Source organism: Carassius carassius, chromosome 23 (assembly GCF_963082965.1).
Source record: "Carassius carassius chromosome 23, fCarCar2.1, whole genome shotgun sequence".
NCBI lineage: Eukaryota > Metazoa > Chordata > Actinopteri > Cypriniformes > Cyprinidae > Carassius > Carassius carassius.
This window is the reverse complement of record NC_081777.1, coordinates 17,877,398-17,892,245: the sequence shown is the minus strand read 5'-3', so window position 1 is coordinate 17,892,245 and position 14,848 is coordinate 17,877,398. Positions and strand designations below refer to the sequence as shown.

General features: G+C 42.3%; 1 protein-coding gene across 1 annotated transcript in view; it reads left to right on the top strand.

Moving 5' to 3' along the window:
* Positions 1 to 13,912, top strand: part of cd82b (CD82 molecule b) — a 42,230-nt gene extending 28,318 nt beyond the window's left edge. Inside the window, exons 6-9 of the mRNA XM_059506345.1 lie at positions 11,976 to 12,074; positions 12,344 to 12,526; positions 12,865 to 12,948; positions 13,808 to 13,912. Of these exons, the coding sequence (XP_059362328.1) occupies positions 11,976 to 12,074; positions 12,344 to 12,526; positions 12,865 to 12,948; positions 13,808 to 13,885 (444 nt within the window). The 3' untranslated portion in view covers positions 13,886 to 13,912. The remainder of the gene's footprint in view (positions 1 to 11,975; positions 12,075 to 12,343; positions 12,527 to 12,864; positions 12,949 to 13,807) is intronic.
* Positions 13,913 to 14,848: the final 936 nt, after the last annotated feature.

Genomic DNA, 14,848 nt, shown 5'->3' with positions numbered 1-14,848 from the left:
TATGATTTTCAAAAGACAAATTGCTGTCCAATATAACACCCAGATTTCTGACTGTAGAGGAAGTAACAGTACATCTGTCTAGTTGCAGATTGTAATCTACAAGATTCTGTGTGGTGTTTTTTGGTCCAATAATTAATATCTCTGTCTTATCCGAATTTAATTGGAGAAAATTATTTGTCATCCAATCTTTTACATTTTTAACACACTCTGTTAGCTTAGATAATTGGGAAGTTTCATCTGGTCTCGTTGAAATATATAGCTGAGTATCATCAGCATAACAGTGGAAGCTAATTCCGTATTTTCTAATAATATTACCAAGGGGCAACATGTATATTGAAAATAGAAGGGGACCTAGGACGGATCCTTGTGGCACTCCATATTTTACTGATGATAAATGAGATGACACCCCATTTAAGTAAACAAAATGGTAGCGATCGGACAGGTAGGATCTAAACCATCTTAGAGCCTGCCCTTGAATACCTGTATAGTTTTGTAATCGATCTATGAGTATGTCATGATCTATGGTGTCGAACGCAGCACTAAGATCAAGTAAAACTAGAAATGAGATGCAGCCTTGATCTGACGCAAGAAGCAGGTCATTTGTAATTTTAACAAGTGCAGTTTCTGTGCTATGGTGGGGCCTAAAACCTGACTGAAATTCTTCATACAGATCATTTTTATGCAGGAAGGTGCTCAATTGAGCAGACACAACTTTTTCTAAAATTTTAGACATAAATGGAAGATTTGAAATAGGCCTATAATTTGCCAATACACTAGGATCTAGTTTTGGTTTCTTAATAAGAGGCTTGATAACCGCCAGCTTGAATGGTTTTGGGACGTGACCTAAAGATAACAACGAGTTAATGATATTGAGAAGCGGTTCTTCGGCTACAGGTAACAGCTCTTTTAGTAATTTAGTGGGTACAGGATCTAATAAACATGTTGTTGGTTTAGATACAGTGATAAGTTTATTTAGCTCTTCCTGTCCTATATTTGTAAAACACTGCAGTTTATCTTTGGGTGCGATGGATGAAACTGAAATGTTAGACGCTGTAGAATCTACATTCGCTATTGTATTTCTAATGTTATCTATTTTATCAGTGAAGAAATTCATAAAGTCATTACTATTTAACGTTGGTGGAATATTTGAATCAGGTGGCGTCTGGTAATTTGTTAATTTAGCCACTGTGCTAAATAAAAACCTTGGATTGTTTTGGTTATTTTCAATGAGTTTGTGGATATGCTCTGCCCTAGCAGTTTTTAGAGCCTGTCTATAGCTGGACATACTGTTTTTCCATGCAATTTTAAAAACTTCCAAGTTAGTTTTTCTCCATTTGCGTTCAAGACTATGAGTTACTTTCTTGAGAGAGTGAGTATTACTGTTATACCATGGCACAGTACGTTTTTCTCTAACCTTTTTCAATTTGATGGGGGCAACAGCTTCTAATGTATTAGAGAAAATAGTGCCCATGTTGTCAGTAATTTCGTCTAATTCATGTGTATTTTTGGGTACAAATAGCAGTTGAGATAGATCAGGCAGGTTATTTGCGAATCTGTCTTTGGTGGCTGGAACAATAGTTCTGCCCAGACGGTAACGGTGAGACATATAGTTAATATCAGTTATACGCAGCATGCACGATACAAGGAAATGGTCTGTAATATCATCACATTGGGGTACAATATCTATAGCAGTAAGATCGATTCCATGCGATATAATTAGATCTAGTGTATGATTAAAACGATGAGTGGGCCCGGTGACATTTTGCTTGACTCCAAAGGAGTTTATTAGGTCAGTAAACACAAGTCCTAATGTATCATTTGCATTATCAACGTGAATATTAAAATCTCCCATGATTAGCGCCTTATCAACTGTAACTAGAAGGTCTGAGAGGAAATCTGCAAATTCTTTTAGGAATTCTGTATACGGCCCTGGTGGTCTATACACAGTAGCCAGAGCAAGAGATACATTAGATTTCTTTTGCATGTCTGACAGTGTAACATTTAGCAGAAGTATTTCAAAAGAGTTAAACCTGTATCCTGTTTTCTGGGTAACATTGAGAATATCACTATATATTGTTGCAACACCTCCTCCACGACCAGTCTGACGGGGCTCATGCTTATAACAGTAGTTTGGTGGAGTAGACTCATTTAGACCAAAATAATCATTTGGTTTTAGCCAGGTTTCAGTCAAGCAGAGTACATCAAAACTATTTTCTGTGATCATTTCATTTACAATAACTGCTTTGGGTGTGAGTGATCTAATATTTATGAGCCCAAACTTTAAAAATTGTTTTTGTTCATTTACTTTACATTTTTCTGGTTTAATTACGATAAGATTTTTTCTAGATCCTACATTATATTTTGACCTCACTATTCGGGGAACAGACACAGTCTTAATAGTTTTTACAGCACAAGTACTTTTATCATTTAAGCGGGTGGAACAAAACTCATCATAATAGTTATTAGAGAATTGTCTTACTAGTCACATGGAGCGAAGTGTCCTGGAGATGTTGTCAGAGAGCAGCTCCGCTCCGATTCTGCTGGGGTGTAATCCATCAGCGCGAAACAGCCTAGGACGCTCCCAGAAAAGATTCCAGTTATTAACAAATAGCAGTTTCTGTTCTTTACACCATGACAACAGCCATTCATTTAAAGCAAAAAGTCTACTGAACCTTTCGTGTCCTCGTCGATACGTGGGCAGTGGTCCTGACACGACGATCGTCGCCGCGGGCGTCGTGCTGCGAACCGTCTCGATCAGGCTGCTGAAGTCCCTCTTCAGCGTCTCCGTCTGCCGCAGCGTAGTGTCGTTAACCCTGGCGTGAAGCACGACCGCTCTGGGGCTCTCGTCGACCTTCAGGATCGCGGGTATCTGCGCAGAAACATCGAGAACACGAGCACCAGGCAAACAATGAGTGTGCACTTTACCTTCGGCTAACGTAGCACTTACGTGTCGGACGATGGAGTCTCCGATGATCACAGCGTCGCGTCCTGTCTCGCGGAGGGGAGCGAAGCGGTTCCGGATGGAGATGTCGAAGGCAGGAGGGGGAGAAGTCGTCGCCCGGGACCACGCTCGCGTCCTCCGCTGTGGATGCACCCAGGGTCCGTGGTGTCCCGGCGTCGCAGTGAAGGACATCTGGGAAGATCGCGTCCTGGGTGCACCGGGCCTGTGCAGAGAAACACACGGAGTAGACGTGGTGGGACTGTTAGCAGATCGCTGTATACTTACCCCGGACTTGTGAGCGTCAGCCCGGGATGATTCCAGCGCGGTTCTCCGCTCTCTCAGCTGGGCCTGCCTCACCTCCAGGTCGCGAATCTGCTTTCCCACGGCCTCGAGCTCGAGCTGCACAGAGTGGAGACATTCATCCGCCATTAAAGCAAGTAACAGTGAGTACAGCAGTGGTAATGTGTGTGAATGGAGTATTAGCAATGTTAGCGCAGTTAGCTGCAACCACGCCGCTGATGCTAACGGGCTAAAAGCTAATAGCGGACCCGGGAGATCAAAATAAAACTAGTGATAGTGAGGCGCTCTGATTGTTTTTGTTGTAGAATACAATAGAGGATATATTCACACGTTATATAAACGGAAACGATGATGTATAAAATTGATTTTTGAGTTAAAAATAGTCAATGAAAAGAATATAGTGTCGGAGCTCAAACGCAGTACAGCCGCCAACAACAAACAGGAAGTGACGTAAACACGCCCAGAGTGTTTGTTGGTGTGCTGCTGCTAGTATATATTTATTAAATGATGACGGTTTAATTTTTTGGGATGAACTACCATTTTAAATGGCCTCAGTATAGTTAATGTATAGCTACTGTTTGTTAGCTAGTGTATATGTAACTAAGCTTAAAAAAAAAAGCACTTTTGTATATGTAAATATTTTCTAAATCTCTCTTAAATGACCCATAAGTATGAAGTGTTTTGATGGTAACATGTTTTTTTCTGATGTTTGCATCTCAGAAAAAGGCTTTGTTTAAAAAGGATGTTTTGTGCAACACTACAAGCTTGCAACACTTTTTCTAGTCAGCTGTTGTGACTGTTCTGTAATCTTTTAACCCTTTGGTTTAAACCCACCGTGTAAGGTAGTAACAGGAAATGTGTCAGAGCAAGTTAACAGGTGGCGACGCTGTAGAAACTGGGATTCACCAAAGGAAGATTCGCGCATACACTGCTGTTATTTTACAATACTGTATATACTACTTCCTAATTCATTTAAATAGAGGAAGTGGAACTCATTGCACAACAGTCATCTTATGGCACAAGACGGTGTGCATGGAAGTGAGATGTTTCCGTGTGTAACAAAAAAGGTGCCATCTTCGATGTGGGCGATTCTACAGCCCTCGTTTTATCTCTTGTTGACAAAAGCGACCTCTTTAAAAACAAAATTAAAATGCACAAACACACCAAAGATGATTTAAAAAAAACAACAGTACTTGGACTTCATCTCATCAGCCTTTCTGTAGTATTAGGAATGATGTATACATCCACTAATGCAGGACTTTAATTCAATTGTGCTTAGTCAGCCTATCTTAAACCAGTTTTAGTCAAGTAACGCCAGCCATAAGCACATGATTTTAATGCTCAGCTTAACTTGCTGTGTTTAGTTAGTACTCTATATGCTTCACCACAGGGCATGCCCAAAACAGGGCGAGGTTCACAACCGTCTCTTACACCCGATGTGCATAAGCTGTGTTTTGCTGTTTTAGTTCATCTTTGCCGGAGCCCCCTCAGTGCACTGTACTTCACCAGCCCCCCTACACATGCATGAACGTCATAGATGTTCTCAAGATAATGTGCACTTGAACACTGATTTGCTGTTCAAAGGCTTTCGAAATGTAAAGAATGTTTTTTAAATAGTTTGTGCTGGTTTTGTCAGTTAAATGACAATCAGAAGGAGTTTACTTTCATGCAAGGAGACATTTAAAATGATCAAAAGTGACAGTAAAAACATATATATATATATATATATAAAGATAATAAATCTCAACTTTCTATTTATCAAAACATCTTGGAAAATTGTCTGATTTATTATTAAGAAGCAAAACGTCTCGGGTTACTTGACTGTAACCCTGTTCCCTGAAAAAGCGGGAACGAGATGCTGCGCTCAATAGCGCTAATGAGAACATTCTTTGTTCGACCAGTTGTGAAGCATGTGTGTCAAACACGCCAAGAATTGGCAAAACATAAACTCGGCAGGTGACGTCACTGATAACGTGCACCTGCAGGTTATAAATAGACGTGAAACGGAAACATACTCAGGTTACCCCTTTGTCTGAAGAGACGTCCGGACACGTCGACAGTGCGGCATTGAGGCGCAGCATCTCGTTCCCGCTTTTTCAGGGAACAGGGTTACAGTCAAGTAACCCGAGACGTTCCCTTTCAAAAGCTACTCTCGATGCTGCGCTCAATAGCGCTAATGGGAACGACGAGAATACCAACGCCGCCGCACTGTAAGTGTCTGGACCCCCAAGGTTGTGTAGTATGTGTGCACAAACATCGAAGAGGTCTCAGACATGACTCTGGGATGTGGACTCAAGGGCATGCGAGCCCGGAGTAGCATCGACATCCAAACTATAGAATCTGACAAATGTCTGCGGAAAGGACCAACCTGCCGCATCACACACTTGCTGCAAGGGCGCACCTCTTGCTCAAGCCATTGAAGATGCAACCCAACTGGTTGAATGGGCACTAACTCCTAGAGGCGAAGTTTGACCACGCGCCTCGTAGGCTAGGGCAATAGCAACCCTTACCCAATGTGAAACTGTTTGCCTGGTGGCAGCCGCACCCCTGACTGCGGCCCCCACGGCATATGAAAAGCTGCTCTGACTTACGCCACTGGCTAGTGCGGTGGAAGTAAATCTGAAGAGCACATACTGGACACAGTAAGTGAAGTCTCTTCTGCTCCATTGTTGTAAATGGCGGAGGACAGAAGACTTTGGAAATTAGTAGGATGGACATCCAAACTATAGAACCTGACAAATGTGTGCGGAAAAGACCAACCTGCCGCATCACACACTTGAGCAGGAACATCCCTCACCCAATGTGAAACTGTTTGCCTGGAGGCAGCCGCCCCCCCCGGTTGCGGCCCCCATGGCATATGAAACGTTGCTCTGACTTATGCCACTGGCTAGTGCGGTGGACGTAAGTCTGAAGAGCACGTACTGGACACAGTAAGTGAAGTCTTTGCTGCTCCGGTGTCGTGAATGGCGGAGGACAGAAAGCTTCGAGAATGACCGGATGTATGGTCGAGAAAGGAACTTTTGGAAGATAGTTAGGGTGAGGATGCAAAATAGCTTTGACTCGCCTAGGGGCAAAATCGGAACAGGATGGCAGGACTGACAAAGCCTGTAAATCCCGAATTCTCCTTAGAGAGGTAATGCCCATAAGAAAAACCATCTTTAGAGTCAGAAGCCTGGCAGGCGCTGATTCTAATGGTTCGAATGGGGGGCCAGCCAACCCTTCGAGCACTATGGCTAAATCCCATGAAGGGACCGTAGCTCTAGTGGGTGGCCTCAACCGCTTAGCCCCACGAATGAAGCGGGCGACTAGAGGGTGCTTTCCAACAGAAACCCCATCAATCAGAACGTGGCAAGCCGAAATAGCGGCCACATAGGTTCTGAGAGTACTAGGGCCTGTGCCTGAGGACAATTTCTCTTGCAGAAACTCCAGTACTGAAACAATTTGGCAGTGAGCTGGGTCTGCATGGTGTGTCATGCACCAGCCCTCAAAAACTCTCCATATGAGGGCATAAGTTCTTTTAGTGGAGGGAGTCCTAGCACTTAGAATAGTCTCTATTACTGTGGCTGGAAGGCCAGCATCTGTGGTTGGTCCCCTCAGGGGCCAGACGTGAAGGTTCCAGAGCTCAGGCCGGGGATGAAATACTGTCCCCTGTGCCTGAGAGAGAAGATCTCTCCTGACTGGAATCGCCCAAGGCGAGCCATCGAGGAGGGATATTAGATCTGGGAACCAAACTCCGGTCGGCCAACGGCACGCTATCAGTAAGAGGCGAGACCCCTGTCGACGGACCTTGGCCAGGACTCCCGGGAGCAGAGCAATCGGAGAAAAGGCGTAAAGACGCAGTCTTGGTCACGCATGGGCCATAGCGTCCAGACCCAGGGGAGCTGGATGAGTCAAAGAGATGTAGAGGGGACATTGTGCCATCTCCTGTGAAGCAAAGAGGTCCACTTCTGCTACTTGAATCTTTCCCAGATTTGACTACTTAGGGGTGGAGTTTCCATTTCCCGTGTTTCAAAGCTTGTCTGGACAGCAAGTCTGCTCCCACATTCATATGCCCAGGAATGTAAATCGCCCTGAGGGACAGGAACTTGTCCTGTGCCCAAAGCAGAACCTGGTGCTCTAACTCGTTCGAGCGGCGCGACTGCAGTCCGCTCTGGCGATTTATTTAAGAGACTACAGATGTGTTGTCCACCCGCACTAGGACATGGTAGCTTCTCAACTGCTGGAGGAAGTATTTCAGGGCCAGAAATACAGTCTTCATTTCGAGGCAATTGATGTGCCAATTCGAGAAGATGACCTCTCCAGATCCCTTGGGCTGGACAGCCAACTAAGGCCGCTCCCCAGCCCATGAGGGAAGCGTCTGTCATTAGCATCTTGCGATGACAACACGGACCTAGAGTGGGACCCAAAGTCAGAGACCGGGGTCTGAACCACATAGATAGGGTACGAAGCCCCTGGCGCGTAACCCTTAATTGCCACTGGGGATTGGCCCTTGGATGAAATCCCCTGGCTCTGAGCCACAACTGAAACGGTCTCATGTGCAGGAGGCCCAAAGGTATCACCGTGGATGCAGCTGCCATGAGACCTAAAACCTTCTGAAAGTGATGAACAGTGACTTTCTGGCCTAGCTTGATGTTCTTTAGGGTGTTTAGAATGGATTTGATGCATGCAGGAGACAGCTGTGCCTGCATTATGATCGAGTCCCATACCACACCCAAATACGATGTCCTCTGAGCCGGAGAGAGAACGCTTTTCTTGCCATTGAGTCTCAACCCCAGAGATTCGAGATGAGCTTGGACAACATGCTGATGTCGAAGCGCAAGCTCTTGAGACTGGGCCAGATTCAGCCAGTCATTTATATACATTTTAAATGTGGATGCCCTGGAGTCGTAGAGGAGCCAGAGCTGCATCCATGAATTTCGTATAAGTGCGGGATAACAAAGCTAGGCCGAATGGAAGAACCTGACACTGGTAAGCTTCGCCCCCGAAAGCGAACCTCCTGAGTTGTGGCAATATTTCAAAATGAAAATACACGTCCATAGATCTGTGATTGGACGCAGCCCCTCGTCTTTCTTGGGAATCAAGAAATACAGACTGTAGTAGCCTGACTCTCTGTCTGGCAGGGGAACACATTCTATGGCCCCTTTGACCAGCAGAGTCTGTGATTCCTGTGTCAACAGATATGCACGTGCCGGTTTAACAGAGGTGGAGACCATGCTGTTGAAACGCAGAAGACGATGTGCAAACTGAATCCTGTAGCCCTTCACTCCAGTTCTTTCGACTCATGGGGAGATATTTGGCAGTAGCTTCCATGCTGCCAGCTTCTCCAAAAAGAGCACTTAATTGTGACACTTTGTTTGTTGTGTGGGGGGGGGGGGGGTTAAGATATCTGGTGTCCTGAAACGTGGCAGGAAGCAACAGAGCATGTATCATTTTACTGGAGGCCACTGCCCCCCGAAACACCGGTGGTGGCGGAGGTTGTTCAGTAATCCCCTAAGGGTGCCAGGGAGGAGCCTTATACTTCTGATAGAAGTTTCCAGGGCCCTCCCTCTGCGGCTGCCAAGTGCTACAAGCTGCTCCCCAGTCTTATGAGGGGGCGCACAACTCGCCACACTCTCTGTTTGAACCTCCTACCCCAGAGGAGCTGGATCGAGTCGGGACTGTTTATTTATTTATTTCTTGTCAGCCCCGACACTTGAGCACAGTGAGTGAGAAACATATTAAAAGTCTCCTCCTGGCACTCAGACTTATTTCTTTATTTATTTTAATCCGCCTGATACGCCTGCAGAACCTATGGTGTGCAGGGCAGTACTAGTCTGACCCACAGCATGAAATGTGTTCCATCCAAGTGCAGATGCTGCTGCAGTACGTGGCTTGGCAGGAAACAATTGCTGTCCTTTCATATATATTATTTTTTTTTTTCATCATAATCATCATCATTTTCATCCTCATTTATTTATATTTTTATTTAAATGATGTTGCTCCAATAGGGGAGAGATAGCAGCTAGCGTCTCTCTCACCTTTGAAATCATAATATACAAAATCTAATATTAAGGCTTTAATCTGGTCACTGCACGAGTCACCACCTAGTAACTCCTCATGTGCTTATAATCGCGAGAGGAGCGCTAGGAGAGAGCACTCTCAATGTCCATTTCAACAGAAGCTAGAGCTACAGCAGCCTCTGCCCAATCCGAAGAAGTGCTTGGGCACGCTTCGGAGGTGGGCGCGAGAGCCGTCTGATCCTCCAGATCGGAGCGCGATCTTAATGAGTGGGAAGCAGCTCGTTCCTCGTGAGAGCAAAGAGCATAGCGCGGATAGGAAGTGAACCGCGGTGCTTACAACTGCCACTCTAGAAGCGAAAGCAGCTTTTTTTTTTTTTTAAACAATAAACATGCGACTTCTCTTCAGAGATCGGCCATGGAGAGTGAGGCACACATCTCATATGGAATCAGCAAGAATAGTTAGAACTTTCTTTCTCCCTTTTTTTCTTTTTATAACTCTCAAAATACTTTCTTTTAAACTAATACTTTCATCAGCGTGACACACACACACACACACACAATGCGGTCTCTGACAGGGCTGGACTGGGACAAAAAATCGGCCCGGGCATTTTTTGCCCAGACCGGCCCACTATATGATCATAAACACCACCCATCTTTGCACGCCCTTAATTATATGCATACCAACTCCTATTCATTAAAACCACTAATGCCATGTAATGAGTGAGTATAGGAACGAGTGAGAGTTAACAGATGAAATAAGTCAAAATTGTATATTTATTATTACAGTTGAACTATACTCCACAGCGGTGAATCCTAAAACAAGCTATAAGCGGCTCTGGCATAGCAATACCACTGTTTCTTACAGGATTTTTATTAAAACTATGGTGGTGTGTCCTTGGTCCTTCTAGGGGGGTTCGGGGGCATGCCCCCCGTGTGAAAATTTTGTGCATTTTAATGTTAAATTCATTAATCTGATGCACTTTGAGAGTTCAAAATTAAAAGCTCCAACCCATATTCAAATTAAACAAAGAAAAATTCAAACCTCTTTTAGTTACAGTGTCTATTTACATTACACCTATACATAATAATAGTTATAATATTAATCCAATGACAGTAATAGCCATATTTTGTAAAACAAATGCACAAAAAAATAAAGGAAACTTTCTTAATTAGTTGTACCAATTTCTATACTTGAAAGAGATAAGCACATGATCTTTTATTTTGACGCAAACTGCATCAAGCTTTTATTTTGGCGGAAAACATGGTTTACAAACGCCTCTTATTAAATTTCTAGTGAATTGCGGTAATCGTCAACTATGCAGATGTGGAAATAATCTACACTCATGACATGGCCTAAGTGTTTTGAAAGTAGTTATGCTTACCGCAGGCTCTACACTTTCTCATATCTCTCCTGATCCTCCGTCCTCACTATCATCATCTGCCACAGGAGCTGATGAAGGTCAGAAAACATATATTTTGACACAGTTTACAGTGTCTGCTTTAAGGGCCTGGTTCTATTTTTTCACGCTATTTATCTGCACATTCCTTGCGTTTCTTCTCCATCTTTTTTTACAGATACACACTGACACTGCTGCCGCTCGCTCACTCGTTTAAAGTTGTGATTGGGCCAGCCCAGTGTCAATCAAGAAAAGAGCCAATGGGCCGCTGATCTACGTGTTTCATGGGCTGGTCTGTCAGAAAAAAAAACTAACACTGACTTTGACCAATGCATTACACCGGCACAAACCCAGCGCCGCCAATTAAGCAAAACAAAACAAATGGGCCGCCGATGTACAAATTTTATGGGCCGTTTAAAAAAAAAAAAAAAAAAGTATGAGTATGAGATATCGGCCCAAAAAGCACGTCGGCCCACCGGGCAAATGCCCGGTATGCCCAATGGCCAGTCCAGCCATGGTCTCTGAAGACAAAGAAACCTGAGTATGTTTCCGTTTCACGTCTATTTATAACCTGCAGGTGCACGTTATCAGTGACGTCACCTGCCGAGGTTATGTAAGCCAATTCTTGGCGTGTTTGACACACGTGTTTCACAACCGGTCGAACAAAGAATGTTCTCATTAGCGCTATTGAGCGCAGCATCGAGAGTAGCTTTTGAAAGGGAACTTAATCAACATATTAGAATGATTTTTGTAAGATCATGTGACACTGAAGACTAGAATAATGGCTGCTAAATATTAAACTTTGGCATCACAGTGATAAATTACGTATTAAAATATATACTTAATATTTAAATATTAAAAACATTTATATATGAAACTAGAAATCAGTGATTTTAAATTGAAATTCTATTTTGCTATATTTTTGCTACACCCAAAATATTGCAAAATAAAGTCAGTAACACTTTACAATAAAGTTTAATTTAACATTCGATAATGCCTTAGCTAACATGAATGAACAATGAGCAGCAATTATTAATCTTTGTTAACGTTAGTAAAAATGAAATTGTTCATGTTAGTTCACAGTGCATTTACTAATGTTAAGAAATAAATGTTGTTCTAGTAAATGTTGAAACTTACATCAACTACAATGAACAAATGCTGTAAATTAACCAATGCTGCAGAAGTACTTTTCATTGTTATCGAATATAATAAACTAATGAAACCTGAAACCTTATTGTAAAGTCTTTCAATAGAGAATGTTGATTGTTGTTGAAATATCAGATAACAGTGTGTTTTTCACAGATGCATCCTAACATGTCTCCATCTGCCTATTTTTAGCTGAAACATGAGATGTCCACTATTGTGAACACAGTTCTGGTGAACTACACCGGTCATAACAAGACATCTGAGCACGCCTGGGACTACCTCCAGAGAACGGTGAGCTCTTCCTTCAGCTATTGTCTGCCATTTCCTCCCTCACTGACTTTTTCCATCATTCCCGCAGTCTCTTACAGTGAACTAACAGTAAAATCTGCTGCACATCTCAGAAATGACAGATGATTATGTTTTTAGGACTTTTCTCATGGCTTTTTTCTCTTTCCGGGTGATTTTCATTTAGGTTTTCTGCAACAATGTGTCTAGATTTTTATGTTGTTGTTGCTGTATTATAAAATTCTTTCCTGCTCTTTCCCCCCTCTCTCTCAAAGATGAAGTGCTGTGGTTGGACTGGACCGTCTAACTGGACGGAGAATCTGGTGATAAAGAGTCAAAAGAACAATTCTCAGATTCTATATCCATGTTCCTGCAGAAATGAATCCATCAGTGGCACAGATATAAAAGAAAAAGGCCTGTGTGAAGCTTTGTCCTCTGATTGGCCGGTCTTCACTACGGTACACACATACAGCATAGTCCTATATTAAGGCATAGTTCACTGGATATCAGCTTTTCTCAGCCTGCTAACCATTCACTCCCATTTCCCATAATGCCAACACTTTAATTAATTTGAAAACTGTATCATATAAAATATAAATATAAATCAAAATGTTTCCTGTAAACTGGACCACTGACGGTTCTAGACTTTCACTCTCTCTCTCCTCTAGTTAGAGTTTGGCTTGTTCTGTTTGTCTCTTCTGATGTTATCTTTGGACAGCTCTGTCTGTTCAGGATCATTTCCAAACCCTGCATATCTTTTTACATGTTTTCCTCTCTCTCCATTCCCTGTGTCCAGGGTTGTGTGTCTAGTGTGGAGGACTGGTTCCTAAGGAACTATGGAGTTATTCTGGGAGTCTGTATTGCCATAGCAGTGATTGAGGTAAATATGTGCTATGGTTTTTGCATTAGTGAAAATGCAAAACCAAATATTTTGGCCTAATATTTTGTATTTATATTCCATTAAAACCTTTTAATGGTCACCTGTCCAGTATGCGGGACGCCTACATTTATTTCACTATATTACAATTAAATCTAATCTAATCTCGACAAACTAAATATCGTTGGAAAGGTCTAAGACTCCCAAATATTTATTTTACCAATGTTTTTTGTTAATAATTATGTAGGAAAAGTAATAGATTAATTTATGACAAGAGTGCACCCTCAAAAATCTACATTATAACAGGAATTTTGACCTTTGTTTAAAAAAAAAATACTTCTTCACATTCACTTCATCACATTTTAGAAATCATCAGAAATTATATATCAACTGAAAACTTAAAATCTCAAAATTCATCCTTTGAAACCCATTTTAAATTCAAACATTGCATTGCCATGTAAATGGTACACCAGTATCATGTTACAAAATGTTTTCAGTCATGAATTATAAAAATGTAGGTTTGTATCATGCACATTCAAGTCTATCTTCAAAAATGTGAGTGACAGTTAAGGGGTTAAAAGGGAAAGGCGTTATTTAATGAACTCATTTAAATGATCAAACAAATATTTGTATTAAATTTACTGGAAATGAAGCTTTATCAACAACCAAAATTTGACTAAAAATACAGGTTTGTTTGTAGTGAGTGTTATCAGCTTTATATAAAACAATAAAAGACTGAGCTGAGTCTGCCCTGATTTAGCTTGGTAGCTGCTAAACGTGCATTTGTGTGTGTGTGTGTGTGTGTGAGAGAGAGAGAAGTGGAGAACCAGATCATGATCACTGTCTTCTCTGCTTACTTCAGCTTTTAGGGATGATGCTGTCCATGTGCCTCTGCAAAAGTGTCCAACAGGAGGATTACACCAAAGTACCCAAATACTGAGAGCAAACCCCCCTCCAGTGACTCAGTGTACAGTCTCTCCACACCAGCAAGAACAACTGAAACGAAGCAGACCAGATGACATCGATCACCGCCCCCCTCCACACACACACACACACACACACACACACACACACGTTCTTCACTTTATTATCCCCTTGTTTAAGGTCAACGTTTTCCGTTGAGAATTCTTTTATCTTTTTCTTTTATAGAAACTAGTGTTTGTTTTTTTCTTGTTCGTGCTCTGCAGGGCCTGAATAGCTTCATGTTTCGTGTGTATAGATACATATACTGTACGCTGACTGTTGCATTTATGCTTTATATTGTTAGTTGGATCTGAGAGCACTTTAGTGAATAGAGAGTTTGAAATAGCATTAGCTACTTTTACAGTATTTTTATAATCTGGAGGGGCAAATCAACACTTTTTTTTACCCATTAGAATTTTTTATTTGTATGAGAATTGTGTACTTTCAATTCAGTTATGTATATAAATACGATTGACATACTTCAGTGAGGTTTATTCTTATTAAATAACTACATCCTAGTTATGGCAGCACTTGATGGTGGCTTTTCTGCATGTAAGTGAAGTGTTATTAGCCGGGGCTGGGTCACTCAGGGTGGAGGCAGGTGTGGTGTGGGTAAAGATGGCTGCGGTTGAGGAATGCTAGGGTAAATGACAAGCCTGAAGGCTAGAAGGGCGTAGTATAGCGTTTCTTATGGTTTACATGTGAGTCGGCCTGCATCGCTCTGTGGATCAGGGTGTGTATGTGGAGTTTCCCACAGATCCTTGTTGTGCTGGTGTGGGTAAAACAGCTGTTGAAGAACGTCTAGAACAGGCATTAGATAGCTTCAGCTGGAAATCCACAGACGTAACATCTATCTTCCTGTTACGGACCCATTTCAGCTCAACCAAAACAGGTCTCGTGTGATGAAGTTGTGTGAGACTTTTTAATCTTTGCGTTTCTT